The following is a 21,792-nucleotide window of genomic DNA, read 5'->3' on the forward strand; positions in this document are numbered from 1 at the left end:
TGCAAGCTCTTTTAGTACTCTTGGATACAGTTCATCTGGCCCAGAAGACTTGGTTTCATTTAAAGAAACTAGGTGTTTATGTACTACCCCTATGCTGATCCTAGGTTGGAGCTTCATACCCTCCTTATGTTCTGTTTTTGCCATGTTGAGCACCGTTTCCCTCAGAAGAGAAGACTGAGGAAAAGTAGGAATTGAGCAATTCTGCCCTCTCTTCACCACCTGTTACAATTTCACTTACCTGCCCTCGCAGTGGGCCTACCATGTCCTTGCTCTTTTTCTTATGCTGAACGTAAGGAAAGAACCCTCTTTTGCTGTTTTTAGCATCTTTGGCTAGGCTAAGCTTATATTGAGCTTTAGCTTTCCTTTCTCTACAAGCACTGGTGATTTGTTTATATTCATCCTTGGTTATAAGGTCACCTTCCATTTCCTAAATGAGTCTTTTTTATTAAGTCTTTGGAGAGCTGTTTTTGGAGCCACCTTGACTTCTTTAGGCTTCTCCCATTTTTTCTTCTCATAGGAATCATCTGGGATTGTGCTTTCAATATTTCACTTTTAAGAAACTCCCACTCCTCTTGAACCTTAAGCATTTGTGACCATGGGATTTTACCCAGCATAGTTCTAAGTCTGTCAAAGTTTTCCTTTCTGAAGTCCAACCTATAATCTGACTACATACAGCTTTCCCCTGCCCTAAGAAGGTAAATTCCAAAATCACATGATCACTACTGCCCACAGTGCCCACTATTTCCACCTCATCAACCAATTCTTCTTTGTTGGTGAGAATCAAGTCCAAAATAGCAGATCCCCTTGTTTCCTTCTCCACTTTCTGGAAAAGGAAGTTGTCAGCAAGACAAGCCAGGAATCTATTTGACCTTTCGTTTTTAGCAGAATTGGACTTTCAACAGATGTTTGGGTAATTGAAATCTCCCATGATCACTCCCTTCTCTTGGAGAACTTTGAAATCTGTTGTAGGAGTATCTCATCCAAATCCTTTGCCTGGCTTGGTGGTCTATAGCAGACCCCCACTATAATATCACTGTTATTTCTTATTCCTTGTATTTTTACCCAGAGACTTTCAGCTGAGCTGCCATGCTCAGATTCACGTATTTCCTCACAGGTATATACCTCCTTCTCATATAATGCTACACCTTCACCTTTTCTTATTTGTCTATCCCTTTTAAATAAGTTGTAACCCTGGATCCTAATATTCCAGTTGTGAGTGTCATCCCACCATGTTTCAGTAAGGCCTATTATGTCATAGTCTCCTTCCTGTATTAGGACTTCCAGTTCCTAATGTTTGTTTCCCATACTCTGAGCATTAGTATAGAGACATTGGAACCCATGTTTTATGCATCCTGAGGGTTTTGTTTCCATACATACCTGCAAGTTTATGTTACCTAGCATATGTGCCACTCCCTGCAAAGCTTTAGTGGTCTTATCTCCAGTTATTTACATCCTACGAGGCTTTGAATTGCTTTGCTCCCCCATGCAATTTAGTTTAAAGTCCTCCTTATTAGGTTAGCAAGGCTGTTACCAAACACCCTTTTCCCTACTGTTGTAAGGTGCAAACCATCTCCCGATAGAAGACCACCATCTTGAAAGCGTAAGCCATGGTCCAGATATCCAAATCTTTCCTGACAACACCATCGATGTAGCCAGTCATTTATTTGAAGTATTCTTCTTTCTTCTCCATATTAATTAATCTAAAGGAACTGCTTCTACTACCTGGTTCTATACTTTCAAATGCTATTAGTAAATTGGCTCAAAACCTCTGTTCTTAGGCACATGTGAGGAAAGTGTGTCCATTTACCATCCTGATAATGAGATGTGCAGAATCCTCCATTCCTGACCTCGAGGTGTTGATTTGAAGGGCTGAACAGAATCTATACATATACAAGAGTGTATTCATAGGGGGCAGTGCCATGTTGATAGGCAATGCCATGTTCGAGATCCCAGTTGCATGGAGAGCTCTCTATAGGTGCATTCACACTATGACTGTTTGCAAGTGGATTTTTCCATTTAACATAGTAAAATCTAATAGCAAATTGCATTAAAATTGATTATTTAGTGTGTGTGAATGCACCTTACATGTATACGGTTTGGATGTACATGGGTTTTCTTTATACTTTCCAATCAATATGTAAAGATAGGGAGCAGGAACTGCACATGTGATCCCCACTCTGCCTCTCTCACAAGCATGGACATGTACACACACACATTGAAATGACGCAGGGCCAGCTTCAGGGCATCTGGCATCTGAGGTCCCACCCCTCACCCTGCAACTTTCTTCCCCCCACCCTTGCCCCTGGCAAGGGTGAGAACCACAGCAATGGCACAGTCCAGCTCCTGCACCTCAGATTGTGCGCACCGCCCATTGCTCAGCCTCATGGAAGCTCAGCTTCTGGAAGCACAGACCCGGGAGGCTGAGTGGCAATGGCTGGGTGGCGTGCATGCTCTGAGGCACAGGAGTTTCACTGCACTGCTGTGCTCGGCTATTTCCCTTGCCAAGGAGGCAAGGGTGGAGGGAGGGCCTAAATTGGCACCCCCCAGGGTCATGCCCTAGGTGCTGCCTAATGGACGGGCCAGCCCTGAAATGATGACCAAAACAAGTAAGTATATGCTGTCTGTTAGAAGTCATTCTTGACTGAAAGACAGTCATGAAATCTGGTTATCCCCTTGCTTGCTGAGTGGCTCTGCCTTGCATCTCAAAATGTTTGCTTCAGAAAAGTTCTTCAGGAACTTTTGTTTTGTTTTGAATAACTGTATATTTGTTTTCCTGTTTAATTAGATAGTTGATAGGAGCCTGAGAGTTTCTTCTTAAGGTTCAATTTAATCTATTATTAGTCCAGACCAGGCTTTGTGAGTGGATTTAAAAGCAAAACCCTTCTCTGCAAACTAGTTTTTCAACCAGTTCTTCAGACTTGAGGGAACCTGCATGTGAAGTAATAGTAGCTCATCTTTCAGTGTTGTATATAATGGACCTAATGTTAATGCTGTATGCTGTCTTCTTGGAACTATAATTTGCAGATCAGAACAGGCAATTATCAAGCATCAGCTCCTCTCTAGTCTGTGCACAGTAATGGTGAAACTACAGGCGGTGTCTATTCCAATGAAGAGCATATGTCTCTGCCAAATTAATCAAAGGGAAGTGCATTTTTCTGATTAAATTAGTTAATACACAATGAATGCCTCTGACCAAATTCAAATTACGGACACTTTGGGAATACATTTGCTAGTTGCTCCCTTGAGATGTTAAACCTTCAGTTTAGGTTGGGCATCTGTTGGCTACCCCACCACTTAGGGTGGCCCGCCTGGCATTGGCCACAGCCTGGGCCTTTTCTCTCATGGCTTTGATTCTCTTCCTAGGAGATCATCAGGAGGAGCTGTGGAGCCTGTCTACTTGCCAGGGCTTTTGAAGGGGGTTGAATGGCAGGCGTCTTTTAGAGGGGGTGGGGAGGGATTTGGGGCTTGCTCTTTTATCTTTGATTTTAGTTGGGGATGTTTTAACTATTACTATAAGCTGCCTTGAACCAAAAGGAAAGGTGACATATACTTGTTTTAATAAATAAATAAGTAAATAAAATGTCATAGGTACTCATCAGGGGAGGGCGAGATATAAATTTGATAAATAAATAAATAAATAAATTTTAAAAAATACAGAAAAGCTGCAAGCAGATGGGCAGCTTGCCATGGTGGTCTCTTGGTATTAAAAAAGCTGGTGCAGTTCGAGGCACATGAGGTGAACAGACAGTGCATGGCCAGTTGCTGAGAGAGACACTGGCTGTGCATGAGCCAGAGGTAGTGGTCACACCACCCATGCACATGGAAGGCACATTGATGGCACCCCAGCCATTCAGATGGCCCAAAAACGTGCCCTGGAAGTGCTTCAATGATTCGCCATCAGGAAGTACGCAGTGGCTTTTTAAAGTGGAGTTGAGGCATCGGAAGACAAGGTAGGTGCAATTGTGGCTCAGGTCCCAGATGTGCTGGTTTGGAAGGTGGACTCTATGGTATTACACCCCACTGAAGTCGCTCCCCTCCCCTCCCCAAACCCCACCCTTCTCAGGCTCCACCCCAAAATCTCCAGGTATTTCCTAACCCAGAGCTGGCAACCCTAACTATATACAGTGCTAAAAATGACCAGATCTGGTAGCTGAAGTATATGAGGTTGAGTGTATTATTTGTTTAGCAAGTGGAGGATTGCTGACTATTTAAAGGAGATTGCATTTGTGGAAAATCAACCTAAGATTAGCCCTTTGGAGACCACTCCAGTTTCTTCAAGAACTTCAAATGCTGCATGTGCGTGCACACACACTCACAGAGCCCCAATCTTCTCCCATAGAAAACCTTTGGAGTCTGTGTAGCTTCCTGAGGATGAGAGTGATCAGGAACCCAGAGGGAAAAACAAACAGCTACTGTTTCGATGTCACTGGATTGTGAAATGAACCATGCACAGCAGGTGGGACTGGGCTGTATAGACTTCAGGAAATTGCACATCCCAACAGCTCATGGGGATTTTCCTTTAATGCAACACAATCAAGACCTGCTTTTGGATGCAGTTCTCTGGAATAAGTGCAGTCCCAACAGAGTCAAATTATCTCCAACCCTTTAATGTAATTCAGAACAGCTGAGAACCAGGGGAAGCTGTCTGGCAAAATGAAGGACGTTGTGGCGGGCAAACATTCTTACTAGCCTCCAGATGTCAGTCTGTCATTTGCCAGTATCTGTGGCAGACAAGCCATCTGCATTTATAACTGAGGAGGTCTATTACATCAGCCTGAACAAAAAATCTGTGCCAGGTTGCCAGATTTCATGTTAGTCAGGGCTTTTATGCCTTCTAATAGTTAACTAGAAGTGAGGATGTGATTTTTCCCCTCATCATTGAAATAAGGAAATTAGTTTCTGTCAAATTTCGTCTTTCTGTGCAACTATTAAATGTATAGCAGCTCTGTCGCACTGGCAAGCATGGCACAATGATTAGAGTAGGGGTGTCAAACATGTGGCCCAGGGGTCAAATCTGGCTGTCTTCTGCTTCCTTCTCCCTCTCTCTTCCTTCTTTCTGCATAACAGCTTGCTTTGCTAGGCTTGCTTAATCACACAGGAGCTATAGAGAAAAGCCTCGGTTTTCTCCATTGGCTGAGGCTCCTCCCTTGGGAAGAAGGGGGGAGGGAGAGCTTGCTTTGTCAGGCTCTCTCAATCCCACAGCAGAGCTACTGAGCCAAGCCCTTCTATTGGCTGAGGCTCCTCCTTCACCTGGTCCCCTGGAGAAGGAAGGAAAGAGCCAGAGCTTCCTTTGCCCAGTTCCCTGGCTCCCATGGAAGGAAAAAAATCTTTTATTGTGTTTGTGTCCTTCATAAAGTTTATATCTCTGCTACCTAATCTTAAATAGATATACACATGGCCCATCCCGACAAGATCTCATTTATGTCAGATCTGGCCCTCATAACAAAAGAGTTTGACACCCCTGGATTAGACTAGAATCAGAGATACTCAGGTTCAAATCCTTGTGCTGCCATTAATATCCTTGGAACAGTTACCGCCTTTTTCAGCCTAATCTCCTTCCAAGGGTGGCTGGTGTGAGAATAAAATGGAAGATGGGAGAGTGATGTAGGGATGCCATCTTACAGGTGAGGCCAGGGGATCTCCCAGAATTACAACTCATCTCCAGACCAAAGATATCTGTTCTCCTGGAGAAAATGGATGCTTTGGAGGGTGCATTCCATGACATTGTACCCCACTGAGATCCCTGTCCTCCCAGGGTCTATCCCTAAATCTCCAGGTGTTTCCCAGCCTGTGCTTGGCACTTTACCCCCAACTCCAACCCCTGCCAGTGCCCAGGTGGACTTGCAACCGTAGAATGATGAGGTAATGAAGTTGTGGGCTCTCCTTCCTTGGGGTTTTGAAAATAGAGGCTAGATGGTCATCTGACAGCTGATCCTGTGATTTTAGGGGGAGGTATTTGTGAATTTCCTGCATTGTGCAGGGGGGTTGGACTAGATGATCCTGGAGGTCCATTCCAACTCTATGATTCTATGATTTAAGATACTTTTAGTCCTCACTGGGGGAAAGCAGAATATAAATATCTAAATAAATAAATGGACAATTCCTAAGAGCACTTCCTGGGAGTAAGCCCCATTTAATACAGTGGGACTAACTTATGAGTAAACCCACACGCTTGCAGTTCATTTTCTAACAAGTTAATCAGTTAAAACCAACCAGTTTCTGAATTTCAGTCCCATCTCTGAATCAAAAATGTTGCTTTTTGTGTGCAAGTAATAAGACCTGGCTTTCCTTCCCTGCTAATCTTTGTGATTTACTGTTTGGAAGCCTATCTAGTTTTCTGGCTGGAGCACTATTTCTAGAGTTGCCAGGTTCCCCCCCCCCCCCCCCCCCGCTGCCGGTCACCAGCAGGGGTTGAGGAGGGGAGGGTTACCAGATCCAGGTTGGGAAACCCCAGGAGATTTCAAAATGGAGCCTGGGGTGGACATAGTCCAAGCATCCATTTCCTCCAAGATAACTGATCTGTAGCATCCCTAACTACTTTCAGTTTATGACTATTTCCTCAGAATAATCAAGAAGCCATTTTGATCAGACATCCCTTTCCTCTCTTGTGTCAGATTTTGCTATCCACACAGATTTGGCAGCACTGAAGAGCTGTTTTGGTTGTATCTAACACAATATTTCTCCAATGGCATTTTTGTCATTTTTAATTTCAGTTTTGCCCTAATATTTTTTTCCAGAACAAACTATTGCATGTTTTCCTTGCATATGTAAGCCTCTCTCCTAGAATTGTTCTTGGACTTTCTTTTAAATAAAGACTACGTTTGAATAATCACACAGATATATCTGTTGCATATATGTGTCTTTTTCTTTTTTTAGCAAACTGGTTTCCCACAACGCATGTGGGTATAAGATTGTGAAGCTCCAATATAGCAAAGCAGTCAGCTTTAGTTTCTACTAAAAGAAATTTGTGCACTAGGTAAATAGATGCACAGATTTGCCATTCCAAAGGAAATAAAGGAGGTACAAAGGATTTAGCATTCAAAGGGGAAAAAATAAAAAATGTTCAACAAATAGTGATCCCTGGTTGAGATGTGAGCTAATCCTCTCACATGAGTTTGGTGGTGTTCACTACATACTTTCTATTTTCTGTGTTTAGCCACTGGTGGGACACCAGTCAGACTCAAAATGTTGCGATAATGTATTCACACTCTGACTGTTGTCTGGAGAGGTGGTGCTGTGATACCTCAGGGGGGGATATGCCATTTCTCCTGATCCAGAGGGACAAAAGATTATGGTGTGTCACTAATGGAGTGTCACATCACGCAATGGGGTGAGAAGCACTGACAGAGATCCAAAGTTCCTCCAGGGAGCAATGTTTACCACTCCTCCTCTTACTGTGGTAGGCTGTTCTGTCCGGATGACCAGATGGCATCTGATGCCTCAAAGAGACAGGCAATGGGCTAAAAAGGCACTGTTTCCCAAAGCTGTTTCTTAAAGCCAGACTACCAGTTGTGTGTTGCTGGGCTGCTGTTGGATGCGTGTGGGTGTCTGTGCTAGAGAGAACTGGATGTGGAATATCAGTGTAATTTCTGTAGGTGCCACAGAATGGATTAGAGACTATTTTAACACTTTTTCTTTATTACAACATTAGGATTGCTGGTTGAAATTGCTAGACTGACAGCAGTTCTGAAATGTAGCTTTCTGAAGGTTCCCATGTAAAATTAAAAGGGCTGGTAGTTGGTCTTTTTGTGTAAAGTCTGCTGTGCCAAGGTTCAGTATCCTTCTCTCCCCATGTACCATTTAATTAGGAAAAGGAGTAGGTGGAAGAGAAGTGAAGAACCTTGGCGTTATTTTCCTGTCCCCAAGCAGGGTTCACTTTGGATAGCAGACCTTAGCTGAGGGGGAAAAGTAGGTGATGGATGAGGAAAGACTGGAAAACTAAACCATGGATGATAGGAAGGTTTAGCATGACTGCCTATGTTCAGAGCCAGTGTGACGTAGTAGGCAGAATGTTGGACTAAGATGTAGGAGATCCAGGTTCCAATTCCCATGTTACCATGGAAGCTCACCTGGTGATCTTGAGCCAGTCATTCATTCTTTTTCAGTTTAAGCCACCTCAAAGGGCTGGTTTGGGAAGAAACTGGAAAAGCAATGTTGTCAGCTGCTTTGGGTCACCTTGAGAGTATCAGAAAGCACATGTCCAATGGGATACTCACTGTGCTTTTGACATGATTGGAGTGGATCAGGATTCAGATGCATGCATCTGCCAAAGTCTCATATAATTTCAGCTGTAAATAGTCCTCCATAGGGGAATGCAAGTGTATTAGGTGATTTTAAAATAGTACTAGAAAGTCTGCACAAATCATTTCCTGCTGTTTCGGTAGAAATCTGTTATTACATGTTGCAGCCAGCACTCTGTCCTGCATGTTTTTACTTGGGAACCTGCCCCTTTATCATTTGCTTCCTCCTCACCCTGTGAAACTTCCAGGCAGCTGCATGTTCCATCATACTGCCTCTGCTAGCTAGTCTGCAGCCTTAATGTCTCTGAAGATATACTCAGATGCCTGGGGACAGTGTCTGGTGAAATCTTTGATACAAGATTCCAGAGGGAAGAGGTGCAGCATCTTGTGGTACTCCTCATTCTCCCCAATTAGTAGCAAAAGAAGGACACTGCAGTGTTTGCACATCCTTTATATTGGCTGCTCTTCTCTGCATTTCAAGCTACCATGGTGTGAAATTTTGGATCTTAAGCACAAAGTATTTGCAATCCTGATGGTGTTACATTCCCACCCCCCATTTAGGGAATTCCTTGAGATTTGGAGTCAGAGCTTGGGGAGGGCAGATTTGAAGGAGGGAGTTTGGCAAAGATGTGATGAAGAAGATAGAAGAAGAAGATATTGGATTTATATCCCGCCCTCCACTCCGAAGAGTCTCAGAGCGGCTCACAATCTCCTTTACCTTCCTCCCCCACAACAAACACCCTGTGAGGTGGGTGGGGCTGGAGAGGGCTCTCACAGCAGCTGCCCTTTCAAGGACAACTCCTGCCAGAGCTATGGCTGACCCAAGGCCATGCTAGCAGGTGCAAGTGGAGGAGTGGGGAATCAAACCCGCTTCTCCCAGATAAGAGTCCGCACACTTAACCACTACACCAAACTTGCTGCCATATTGCTCACCCTCTACCATTTTCTCCAGGAGAACTGACCTCTGTTGTCTGTTGATCTGGAACTCCAGACCCCACCTGGAGATTGGCATCCCTAGCCCTAGTTAGTCCTCAGGCCTGTAAAGCAAGAAGTAGCTGTTTGCCAGTTGTAGTTGTAGTTGCCAGATGCCTTGTATTATTTTAAGGGTTATCCCTTCCCTTCTCTTCAAGTGCCTATTATTTCTGAATGGCTCAGCTTTAGACTTTTTTCACATGTGTTTTGCAACTGTGATATTATCAGTGTAAGATGTGTTAATGTGACATAGAATCATAAGAGTTGGAAGGGGCCTCCAGAGTCATCTAGTCCAATCCCCTGCACAGTGCGGGAAATTCACAAATACCTCCTCATCCCACCCCAGTGACCCCTGCTCCTCGCCCAGAAGAAACTATGTTTGGCTTCCATTGGAGAGCTGGGACTCCTTAACAAAGGCACGCATGTTGACAAACATGGATTTGTTGCTATGCAATGTGTGATTCAGCCTGAAGAAGCTCTGTTTCCACAATACCCCTCCTTTTGGGCCACCGTAGAGTCCCTTTCAAGAGCCCCATGGTATAGAGTGGTAAAGCTGCAGTACTGCAGTCCAAGCTCTGCTCACCAGCTGAGTTCGATCCTGGCGGAAGTTGGGTTCAGGTAGCCAGCTCAAGGTTGACTTAGCCTTCTGTCCTTCCGAGGTCAGTAAAATGAGTACCCAGCTTGCTGGGGGTAAAGTGTAGATGACTGGGGAAGGCAATGGCAAACCACCCCGTTAAAAAGTCTGCCGTGAAGATGTCCTGATGCAACATCACCCCAGAGTTGGAAACGACTGGTGCTTGCACAGGGAACTACCTTTAGAGTCCCTTTCACAAAACATTCCAAAGATAATGAAGATTCTCCAGGGAGAAGCAATCTGCTTTTTTTGGGGGGGGGGGGCTAACCCCTGTCTCCTCAATTTAAAAGCAACAGGTAGTAGTGATGAGGAAAAAATCCTATGCGAGAATTTGGGAGAGCCACTGCTGGTCATTGTAGAAAATATTGAGCTTGGTAGACCAATGATTTTACTTGCCACAGGGCAGCTTTATGTGCTCTTGCATGGGTGCAGGTGGGATTTCAGCAACAAACAAGTAGGACCTCTGCACATTTCCCAACATGCATAGATCAAGTGCTCAGAACCAGTATTTCCGTTTGTGCTCGGTCAATGTTTATTCCTAGCCTTCCAAAAACAGGAGTTGTGGTGGCAATACACTAATGCCGGAGCTGCACTGATGCCGGAGCGAAGTCAGAGCATCCAAGGCTGTGTATGTACAGATGTAGTGCGTAAAGCCGTTTGCGTGAGCGATTAGGAAGCCGGAAAAAGCAGGGTTCCTAAACATTTCTGCACACACAACTGTACATGCATGCAACTGAAGGGAACCAGGGGATGAGTCCTGCTTCTAGCATCCTGCTTTCTTGCTTCCGTCTCATTCTACCTAAAAGAATGAGAAGCGGCACCTCACCCGACCAGAATTTATGCATGCACGACTGAAGCTCCAGTGCGCATCAACAGCAGAGGAGAAGTGTAAACCTTTCCCTTTCCACAATGTGAAAACGGCGGTTGGCATTATGCAATTGCGTATCTTGTTCAACCCACCCAACTAGTAAGATTTGTCCCCGCTATCTAATGTTTTTGCCCTGGTCAATTGAAGTTTGCGGGGTTTGTAATCTTTGAGCGATTGTAACTAGAGACGTCTCTGCCGGCAGCCCGGAGGGTCATTCTGCGCCCCGTAGATGCATGGGAGGAAAGATGAACAAACGAAATGCAACGAAGGGCAAAGAGCAAGAGCGACCCGGGCGAGACTGTCGCCCCCACCTCCCCTGTCCTTCGTCTGCGCTCCCGCCTCCCGCCTCGCAAGAGTGAGGAAGGTAGTAACGTTCGACTGAATGAACCCAAGGCGCGCGCGCGCACACGCACCTCAGCCGCCAGCACGAGGGTCGCCTGGAGGAGGTGCGGATAAACACAGCTGTTCGCCGAGCGCACACAGACGTGGGCTGTACCACTCCGCGGGCAGAGGGTGGCGGGGGGAGGGGGGGGAGCAGCCACAGGTAGTTCCACTCCTCGCCTGCCGGTTGTCTGTGGGCAGCGCCTGGTCCAAGACGGAGGGGCAAAGAAGGCGCCGCCAGGGGATGCGGGCGACAGGCGCGGAGGAGGCACCGGCTGGAGCAGCCTGAGGGGCGGGAGGCGGGATCCACGACAGGAGCCGCCTTAACAGGTGCCCCGAGCCTCCGTCGGAGTACGGCGAGAGCGGGAACAAGCTCGGGGGACGCGCAGCCACAGCCTTGGTCCCATGGCTGCCCAACTCCGCAGGTAGGCGTCCCTGGCGCTCTCGCTCTGAACAGTCTGCACCCCCCCCCCCCCCCGTCCCGCTGTCTGCACAAGTAGCTGGTGGGATAAGAGACGTTAGAAAGCAGCTTGCCGGACTCGGAGAAGGGCCTTTTGACCCTGCAACCAGCTAGAGACACCTCCCCCCACTCCAGCCTCTAGGGTGGGGAGGTGAAGAACTCTCCTTCCCTTTGCTTTGCGCTCTGCAGCTTCTAACTGATACAAGCTGAAGTTCGCTTCCCTTCATTCTCCCCGAGGTTTGCACTGCCGTTTGTTAATGCATAATGATAGGTTGTTCAGCCTTTGGACTGTTCTGTGACGTCTCTCCTCTGGGAATGTAAGGGTTAACTTTCCCCTCTCTTTTATACTCATCACCACCGTGAACAATTCCCTGTGTGTGTGCGTGCGTGTGCATGCATGCATGAACATATAGATGACACCGTGTTCTGTGTCTTTTTCTTTTAACATACTTCTATCTTGAAAATAAGAAAGATTTAAAGCAGATATGTACAATTTAAACTGTGCTATCTGAAGCATTGTTCTGAATGCATTCAGGCATTACAGTGTTTAATTCCTGTGTTCTAACACTTAATTCTGTGCATATTACTTCAGAGTGAGACCTGCATTTGACAAAATAAGGCGTTAAAAATCAATTTCTATTCTGTTCTGAGAAAGAAGGGGAAAGGAGCTATGCTTTATTACTTGTTCCTCTGTTCCCCAAATCAAATGTATCCTGCAAAGCAGTCACTATTAGGTGTGTTGTGTCCTTGCAAATAGAGGAAATACTAACAAGGGGGCAAAGAACAAATGACATGATGCGATGGTGAGAGCAGTAAAATGAGCGTAAACCTGTTCAAAGATTTTTCAAGTTATCTTGTTAACTTTTATGCCTCATGTTGCACAAACATATAGAATGGAGTGAGAGGATCCTGCTGTTCATGCTGACACTTGGGACTACTTTGTGTGTGATGTTGGAGTGCTTCCCTCTAACTGAATCATTATTTGACTCTCTAGTCAGAAATGTTAGTGTCTTCTCTTCCCCATGCCATCCTGAGCACTGAGCACTATCATGAGGCTCCTTTCCATGGTTGTCCTTGCCAAGTTGTCAGGTGGCCCTTGCCACCTGTCTGTCTGTCTGCAAAATCTACATTAGCAATGCATTCATAAGAAGATGAGATATTGAGATATTGGATTTATATCCCACCCTCCACTCCAAAGAGTCTCAGAGCGGCTCACAATCTCCTTTACCTTCCTCCCCCACAACAGACACCCTGTGAGGTTGCTGGGGCTGGGAGGGCTCTCACAGCAGCTGCCCTTTCAAGGACAACCTCTGCCAGAGCTATGGCTAACCCAAGGCCATTGCAGCAGGTGCAAGTGGAGGAGTGGGGAATCAAACCCGGTTCTCCCAGATAAGAGTCTGCACACTTAACCATTACACCAAACTGGCTCTCTCACAGGAAAGAAGACTTTCCTGTAGGCCCAATGAATAGACCTGAATAGGATTTTGAGTGCATCTCCTTTGAATTGCTCTGTTAGGGTACAAACATTGCAAATTCTAGTAAGCTACTGCTGGGGCTTGTAGCTTTTAATGCAATACTAAACTTTTAAAATAATGCATCGTGGCAAATGGCCAGTAGGCTAAACGCTTTATGGAAATAGGGACCATTTGGGAAGCAGTGTTTTTTTATGTGCAGTAGTCACAGCATAGGTTGCTAGAAGAACCAGTAGCTGCCCAGAGCTCTGATACCACTGTTGTCTTTAAAAATGTACCCTACAAACTTTCCTGTTTATCATTTTGAGAGATACACTTTGTGTCTATCATTTGTTCAAGTCTCCCACAACCACGGTTGGATGCAGTGGACTCTGGGAAATACAACCTTTCGGTATGCACTGTAATTGCATGTCAATCCAGGGCACAGTAAGTGATCAGCTACCATTATCAGACAGCAATATCCCCCAGCATTGCATTTTGCAAAGCTTATATGTTGCACAGAAATGAGCACAGATGGGAGAGGGCAGGCCTGGGTTACTGTATACTAGCTTAACGTCATTTTGTCCCCCACAAATCTTGCTTATTTAACACAGTAATACACATTTTTGATAGGAAAGTCATTTTACAGTTCATGAGAACTGCAACTGAGGGGCAGTATAGCTTTTACTTTGCTCATCTGGCGTGGGATGCTATCATAGCTACAGCAATGCAAACTCTGTGTTCTTCTGCAAATGCGAGATAGACCTCTGATGCTGAAGCACCAGGGAACCAGTCATGTTTATCTAAAATTAAAATAGTGCTGGAGAGAGATTTCCAGGTACACAAACAGGGACTTAGCACAGGAGATCCAAAGATGCTTAATTCTACTCCTGTGGAATTATACTGTATCCAACCATTAATGATTTCCCTACCGATTCAGAAGGGGGCGGGACGTGTGTGTGCTTTAATAAAACCCAACTTTGTCTTGCTAACAGTGCAGTCTTAAACCAAGTTACTTTATTGATATTAATGGATTTAGACAGGTATAATTATGTTTAGGATTGCACTGTGAATTAAGTTGATGTGTGTGATAAATGTGTGCACCCACACAGAGGTGTTCATCTTCCTTACATCTCTCTCTCTCTCACATAAAGTGACTGTGATGTTTGGTCATGCTAGACATGGCCAAAGAGATCTGTATTAAGGACCTCCTGCAGTGGGATTTTTTTAATGCCAGTTTGGTGTAGTGGTTAAGTGTGCAGACTCTTACCTGGGAGAACCGGGTTTGATTCCTCACTCCTCCACTTGCACCTGCTGGAATGGCCTTGGGTCAGCCATAGCTCTGGCAGAGGTTGTCCTTGAAAGGGCAGCTGCTGTGAGAGCCCTCTCAGCCCCACCCACCTCACAGAGTGTCTGTTGTGGGGGAGGAAGGTGAAGGAGATTGTAAGCCACTCTGAGACTCTGATTCAGAGAAAAGGGCAGAGTATAAATCTGCAATTCTTCTTCTTCTAAAAGCATCTGGGGTCCATATAATGATGCTAGGGCACTGCACCCTTTTCTCTCTTGCCATTTTCCTTTTCTCTGTCAGGCACACACATACAGAGAATATGCTGGAACACACATAGCAGTAGTGGCCAAACTTACATAATGTAAAAGCCACATAGAATAAGCATCTGATGTTTGAGAGCTGCAAGGCATGAATGTCAGATGTTTGAGAGCTGAAAGAAAGGCAGGCACGCAGGCAAATAGATGGGGGAGGGAGAGGTGGAAAGAAAGCAATGGTAACTTTAAATTCATTCTCCAAGTTGCTGGCTGGCCTGGCTTGGAGAAGTGATTTAAAGAGCTGACCGATGGGGTGGTGGAGGCTTCAAGAGCCACACAATGTGTGTGAAAGAGCCACATGTGGTTGCTGAGCCACAGTTTGGCCACCCCTGCCATATGGTAAACTATACACACACACCCCACTATGGGGCAAACAGTAGTTCTGTGTAGGAGTTCTGTGTACTAGGGGAAAGTATGTGGCCATTAGTTGAATCATCCACCCCACATCCCTGACAGCTTCTTCAAGCTTTTTTTTTAAAAAACGACTGCTGATCTCTCTAATCAAGTCTAGATTGGTTCTGAGTTCTATAATTGCAGATTGTGTATCTGGGTGTTATCCTTAAATTTATGCTGCAAGCAATGTTGTGATCATACATTCTAAAAACATTGAATTGATTACTGCCTGGTCCTGCCAACATAGTCTTAACCTTTTTGTCAGCAAAATGAGAAAATCATACTCCTTTGTATGCATTACGTTCTCAGGAGATGTGAAACTTTTCTTAAAGGTGGGGGAACATTCTGAAATGATGGAAGCTTTGAATGATATTCCCCGGTTTTATTTATTCCCCCAAAGTGTGTGTGTGTCTAGGGGGGGAGGAGATATAAAAAGGAAAACAGCATAAAATGTGTCATATTATTACTGAAATTGCCTAACTTTTGCCAATGTAAATTTGTGTTCAAACACAGACCAAAAGAGGGAGAACATGTGTGCTTTGTAAGATGCTTAACTTGTCTCAAAGCTCAACCCTATCACCCAGAGAAATTCTCCTTTGGGGTACCACAAATCCCATCTCAAAACAGAAGCCACATTAATACCCCTTCTGGTTTATATTATATATTTAATTGAACTATTTATAGACCGTCTTTTCCCACATAATGGTCCCAAGGTGGCTTTACAAAAGTTATTTCACTTGGCCAATGTTTCACTGCCTATTGCTCCCCCATGATGCTGGGTGGCCTTCCAGAAAACTATCATAACTTCTGAGCTGGTCTATGCAATGTTAAGAGCAGGAAATCTCTTCCAGTTCTCAGCGAAGCCATGAACTCACTGGGTGGTCTTAGGCTGAGAGAAAGGTTTGCCTCTCTGCAAAATGAGGGGCGAAGGGGATATTGCTGGCTTGCTGAAAGGGGCATTCTAAGGATTACTGAGTGAAGCCTTATGAGTGCTACTTAAGAAAATGAACTGTAATTAAATATTGACTGTTATGATTAAGTAAAGTCATAGGAGCAATGGAAATCACACATACCTCCAAAAGGAATAGAAGGAACTAATCCGCAATGTCTGCCATTTATATGTAAAGAAAATGTCAGGTAGCGTGGTAGTGATCTGTTTTTTAAATAAAAGCACCAGACTATGTGAGTCAGAGGGGCTAAACCCTACCTCCAATCTGCATCATGCTGGGGTTCTTTTCAGCATTTTCTTCCAGCCTGGCTGACTTTGGATAACAGAGCCGAACTGGGAGGAAAGTGCTGAAAGAAACTGAGTGTAGTGAGGCATAGATGAGTTGGCTGCACCTGCTCACTCTAAGTCAAATCTAAAAAAGTGAAGGGAAGCTCAATCCTCAGGGTGCCCCAGCAAGTAAGAATTTGTATTGCTTAGGTAAAATGGGAAGACTGTCTTCTGTCTGTCTGACACCTGGTAGGGAGGGAGTCTCCCTTGGGAGAGAGGACCATTCCCTATGAATTTTATTCCAGCAAGATGGGGTTGAGGAAAGTTATATCCTTGAAAGCTATGGAAAACAACTATCAGATTAGCTTCCTAATATGGGTTGCTTTAATGCTGCTGCTGACTGTGACATCTGTGCGGGAGCACATTCGGCTGGTGCTACACCAATTGCATTGGCTACCAGTTGAGTACCAGATCCAGTTCAAGGTGCTGGTTCTAACCGTTAAAGCCCTGTGCAGCGTGGGATTGACATATCTGAGCGATCGTCTCTCCCTGTATGTTCCCCAGAGAGCCTTGCGCTCTGTGGATCTTCATTTACTGCCTGTCCCCTGCCCAAAGGATGTCCACTTAGCCTCAACTAGGGCCAGGGCTTTTTCTGCCATAGCCCTGGCCTGGTGGAACTTGCTCCCACTTGAGATCAGAGCTGTGCAGGACCTATTATAGTTCTGCAGGCCTATAAAGCTGAGCTGTTCCACCAGGCCTTTGGTTCAGGTGGTGGATGCCCAACATCTGGCCTCCCCTGAACTGCCCATATAAGAAACTATGACATCACTGTCCACACCAACACTGTTGCTCCAGCCCTGTTGGAACAAAAAATTGGTATAGTTTTATGCCATCTGGATATAAAGTTTTAAATGTTCATGTTTTTAAATGTCATTATTGAATTGTTTTAATTGAATGTCATCCTGTTTGTACTAATTGTTTTAATAGAAGTCATCTCCTGTTGTAACCTGCCCTGAGTCTGTTTGTGGAGAGAGTGGGATAGATAGAGGCCGAATCCAATCAATCAATAAAATAGTTTAGGTTTTAGAAACAACTAGTTAATTCAATCTGGTTCTGACTGGCTTTTTTGCACATCCTTTTATAGTACCTTTATTCTCCAAATTGTCTCAGAAGTCACTGATTTGAGATGACTTCTGAGACTCAGAGATCAAGTGGGTGTATTGCTTTGACTCCTAGATTGATGATGAATGCTTAGGAAGAAGGGCTATAATTAAATACTAAGTGCTCCATGCAGAGAAAGGAAAAGCTGCCTTTTGGGCAGTAAATGTTTCTCCACACCAGCCTCGTTTCCCAGTCTTCTGCCATTTGATGCTTGAAATCTTATAACTGTATATCCAAAGTTGCCATTTTAATCTCCCCCCCTCCCCGTTAGGTATAGCTAGTGCTTCTGAATGTTGAGTTCAAATAAAAGCAAGTTTATCCTTTATAGCTCAGATGCTGCTCCTGGCTAGGCTTGTTAAACAAAGTGCACATCCTCAGGGGCACTGCCATTGGGTCTGCAGTTTCTGTTGGTTACATTTCAAGTCTGGGGGAACAGAGAAGTGCCTTGTATGTGTGCAGAATTTTTATAGAAACTCAGAAAGCATCAAATGGAAGCAGAGAAAATGAAGGTTTATTACTAGCATCCAGCACTAGGCTTCTTACAAATAACGCCCCCACCCCCAAATTTGTTTGATAATAAAAATGAATGGGAAAACCATGAGTTCTGCTACCAGTCCTGTAGCTATCCAGGCCGGCTGGGTGCTGGCCTGACAGCTGACATTCAGGCAAGCATGCTGCGAACTATAGTCCCCAGGATTCACCAAGGCACTTACACCTTGGGTTGGAAAAAGCGTCCAAAGTGCCAGGAGGTGTGAGGATTCTGTCCGGGTTCCTTGGCTGGATAAACATAGTTCTGCAAACAACAGAAGCAGTTCTGCAGCACAGAAACAAAGCAGGTGCATGGATGAGGAGAGATCCAAATGAGCAAATAACATGGGGGAAAATGGTGCCTATAACAAACGGGATGGAAATTATTGCATTCTTTTGAACACAGAATTGCACTCTTTTGTGTAGGGCCTCAAAGAAATTAATTTTTGGTAATGGGACTGGCAAAAATTGATTTCTGTTTTTTTGGTCAGCCATTTAAATGGAGCAATAAATGAGAGTGACCATTAAACATTCTGTTTAGCAATTATGTAATTTGTAACAATTCCCACCTAGGGTATTTTACTAGCTGAGACCTTTCATAGCAGATAGATTTTACAAATAAAGTCCAATAATGCCTTAGAAACCAACAAGATTTTAAGGGTATAAGTTTTTGAGAGTCAAAGCTCCCTTTTTCAGACATGAATAGGATCTCTTTGTATCCCAGTCAGAAGGTCAGAGGAGCACTGTAAAGGATGCAAGGCTAGTGCATATTGTAATCAGCTTGACTAGAGCCAAAGGGAAATGCTTGGGGGCATTTAATCTGACAGTGCAATCTTTACTTCAATTAATTCCTTGGCTATTTAGAAATTCTGAATATTCCATTGTTGTTTAGAAGGGGCCAATGCTTTCCAGCAGCCATTATGTGTTTATTCTGGTACATCCTAGAATGTGTGGGAGGAAGGAAGAACAAGGAGACTTTCCCTAGTTGTGATGTGTTAATGGCACCCCTTAAATGTGGAAGAGAACAGCAGACAGACCACAAGTGTCTGTGACAGTGCTGATTTCAGTATCTCTCAAGTTAGTAAACTACTTCTTCCATCAGCTAGTAATGAAACTATGAGGCACTGCCGGTGGCTGTAGTGATGGCCATGAGCATAGATGGCTTTAAAGGGGAATTAGATTTATGGATAGATCCATCAGTGGCCATGAGGCTAAAAAAAACTTCCTCATCCAGCTAGGTAGATCAGTGGGTGGCCTGTTTGAAATACGGACAGCTTTGCCTTCCTGAGACATCCTTCTGGGGCTCTGTAGCTTTAGAGTGTATGACAGGGCACCTTGCACAAGAAGGCTTTTTGCCTCATACAGGTGCTGGCATAGAATGGGTGTGTGTGCATGTTAGCAAGCGTGACTGAGCAGATTACATGCCTTGAATTTGTATTTGGGAGCAGGGAATTGATAACAGCAACTGTAATCAAGGTTTACAGAAGTCAAATCAAATGACTGAGGCTGTTTCTAGTACATCATGCTAAACCATGTTTTTTCAGAGAACTTTGGGTATTAGTGCCTAATGCATTTGAGTAAAGAGTTTCACTTTTGTCTGTAATTGAAGGCTGTAATCATCAGATGTCTGTTTAGTGGCCTGTGCAGAATGAGGTTAATGTGACTGCTCAGTTCTCAGTGGAAGTGGCCCCAATTAAGCTGGGAGAGGGGGCATTTGAACTGAAACCACGGAAGGAGTGGAGCTGGGCACCCTGGTTTTCTGCATTCTTCTGGTAGTATATAGATTGCTGGGCCTCAGAGGCTCTGAAAAGAGGAGCTCCCTTAATTAGCACATGCCAATGTAACGATGCAGCAAAGTTAGACACAGCAAAGTTAGGCGAGCTTTTTCCTGTTGTAAATAGCTTTGCAAGCAGATTCATGTCCCCAAAGCCGGATGGTCTCCAAAGAGCAGTCTGCTCTCTCCCTCATTCATGTCTAGTGCAAATTGAATTGCTCAGCAAATTAGCTTGGGGGAAATCTCCTGGAGCAGCGGCAATTAGAAAGCAGGCAGCCTCTCCTTTAGAAAGGATCTTAATGCAGAGAAAGGAGCCTTTTAAAAGCAATCTGATTCATTGTCATACATTTGTCACCAGCCCTACTTAATCCTACCCAGCCTGCTCCTGACCTCAACCCTGGAATGCAACAGTAAAACTCAAAGGAGGTGGGGGCAGGTCTTTAGAGTGTGTGTATGTTGAGCACTGTGAAGAAGCCAAAGGTTTTAGAGGCTGCAGAATGCTGGGAGGCAAAAGATGTCAACTGAAAACCTCTCCAATCAAAAAATAACCACAAATCCTGCACAAGCGTGTGTGCATGTATCCTGTGAGCAGTCACTCTTTGAAGGAACTTCAAGAACAGAATGGAGAGAGAAATTATTATGAAATTTGGAACAAACACCTTCCCAGGACTGAACAGGGATATTGGTTTTTTATCTCATTACAGATGCTAAACCCACTCTCAGTGAGTATAGCTATACAGCCACGGTATTCCAATGTTTCTCTTTTAGAATTGTGTATCAGTATAATTATTTGTATTGGCATACTCAAAATAGGGATATTGGCGGTATATCTCATTACATATGCTTTACCCATTTTCACTATATTTTATTGTATTCTTTTTTCCTATGGCAAACTAGAATGTTTACATGTTAAAAAGTAAATTAGGTGGATAAGAACATCACTATTCAATGTATTTCTCTTTTAGCTGTATTGACACACTCAAACAGGGACTTTGGTTGCCTATCCCATTACATACATTGAACCCATCTCCCATTGTTATTGACAGACCATCTCACATTTTGACATACTATTGTTTTGTTGCTTTCGCATGCTCATGCTACTCAGATCAAAGGTTTGCTCAATTTGTTAATTTTACTATTCTGTCATTGTACCATTTTACATTCTAAACCACTGCCTACCAGATAATTTTACTTCACTGTCATTGGTTCTTAAATCTGTACCATGTTGCATTCTGGGCCATTGCCTACCAGCTATGTATGGCTCTGCTCAGCTATGTATGGCTTTGCTCACTGTGCTGGATTCCTCGTCTGATGACGTGTGCTTAAAAGCTCAAGAAAGCTTACGTTCTAAATAAAAATTGGTTGGTCTTAAAGGTGCAACTTGACTCCTTCGTTCAACTGCTTCAGACCAACACGGCCGCCCGCTTGGATCTACTCTTTGAAGGGAGAGCCAATTTGCTCTATGTTAGCTGAAGTTCAAGATCAGAATAAAGACTGTTTTTTAAACATTTTATCTATTTATGTACTACATTATTTATAGTCTGCTTTTCTCACGTGGGAACTCAATGTGGACTACACATAAGGAGCCAGTGCAGTCAACAAAATGGGACATTCAGTAACCAGTGCATTAGGATATTAGAAGTCTGGAACCACCAGAAAGAATGAAGGATAGCATAAGTATGTATATGCCACGTTAGGTCGTACAGAAATTACAATAAACTATACACACTAGTATAGACCACTGTCCCTAATCATTTATCCAAGCAAGTTTGCAAAACCATTTTTGTGCATGGCAACCCTTTCACTATGAAGAAAATGCAACATTTTCCCTATGAAGAAAGGTTAAAACGCTTGGGACTCTTTAGCTTGGAGAAACTTCGACTGAAGGGTGACATGATAGAGGTTTACAAGATTATGCATGGGATAGAGAAGGTAGAGAAAGAAGTACTTTTCTCCCTTTCTCACAGTATGAGAACTCATGGACATTCAATGAAATTGCTGAGCAGTCAGGTTAGAACTGATAAAAGGAAGTACTTCTTCACTCAAAGGGTGATTAACACATGGAATTCACTGCCAGGTGGTGGTAGCTGCAAGCATAGACAGCTTCAAGAG

The 21,792-nt window shown here is 44.2% G+C and overlaps 1 protein-coding gene across 3 annotated transcripts in view; it reads left to right on the forward strand.

The window, feature by feature from the left end:
* The window catches only part of LOC132572654 (hyaluronidase-4-like), a 44,910-nt gene that overhangs the window by 11,448 nt on the left and 11,670 nt on the right, over nt 1-21,792 (forward strand). Inside the window, exon 1 of one of the 3 annotated variants that reach the window (XM_060239966.1) lies at nt 11,474-11,520. The exons of the other annotated variants lie outside the window; for them this stretch is intronic. Coding sequence (XP_060095949.1) covers nt 11,501-11,520 — 20 coding nt within the window. The 5' untranslated portion in view covers nt 11,474-11,500. Of the gene's footprint in view, nt 1-11,473; nt 11,521-21,792 lie in introns of those variants that run through there. 3 annotated transcript variants of the gene reach the window in all.

The sequence above is a fragment of the Heteronotia binoei genome, chromosome 5, assembly GCF_032191835.1.
Source record: "Heteronotia binoei isolate CCM8104 ecotype False Entrance Well chromosome 5, APGP_CSIRO_Hbin_v1, whole genome shotgun sequence".
NCBI lineage: Eukaryota > Metazoa > Chordata > Lepidosauria > Squamata > Gekkonidae > Heteronotia > Heteronotia binoei.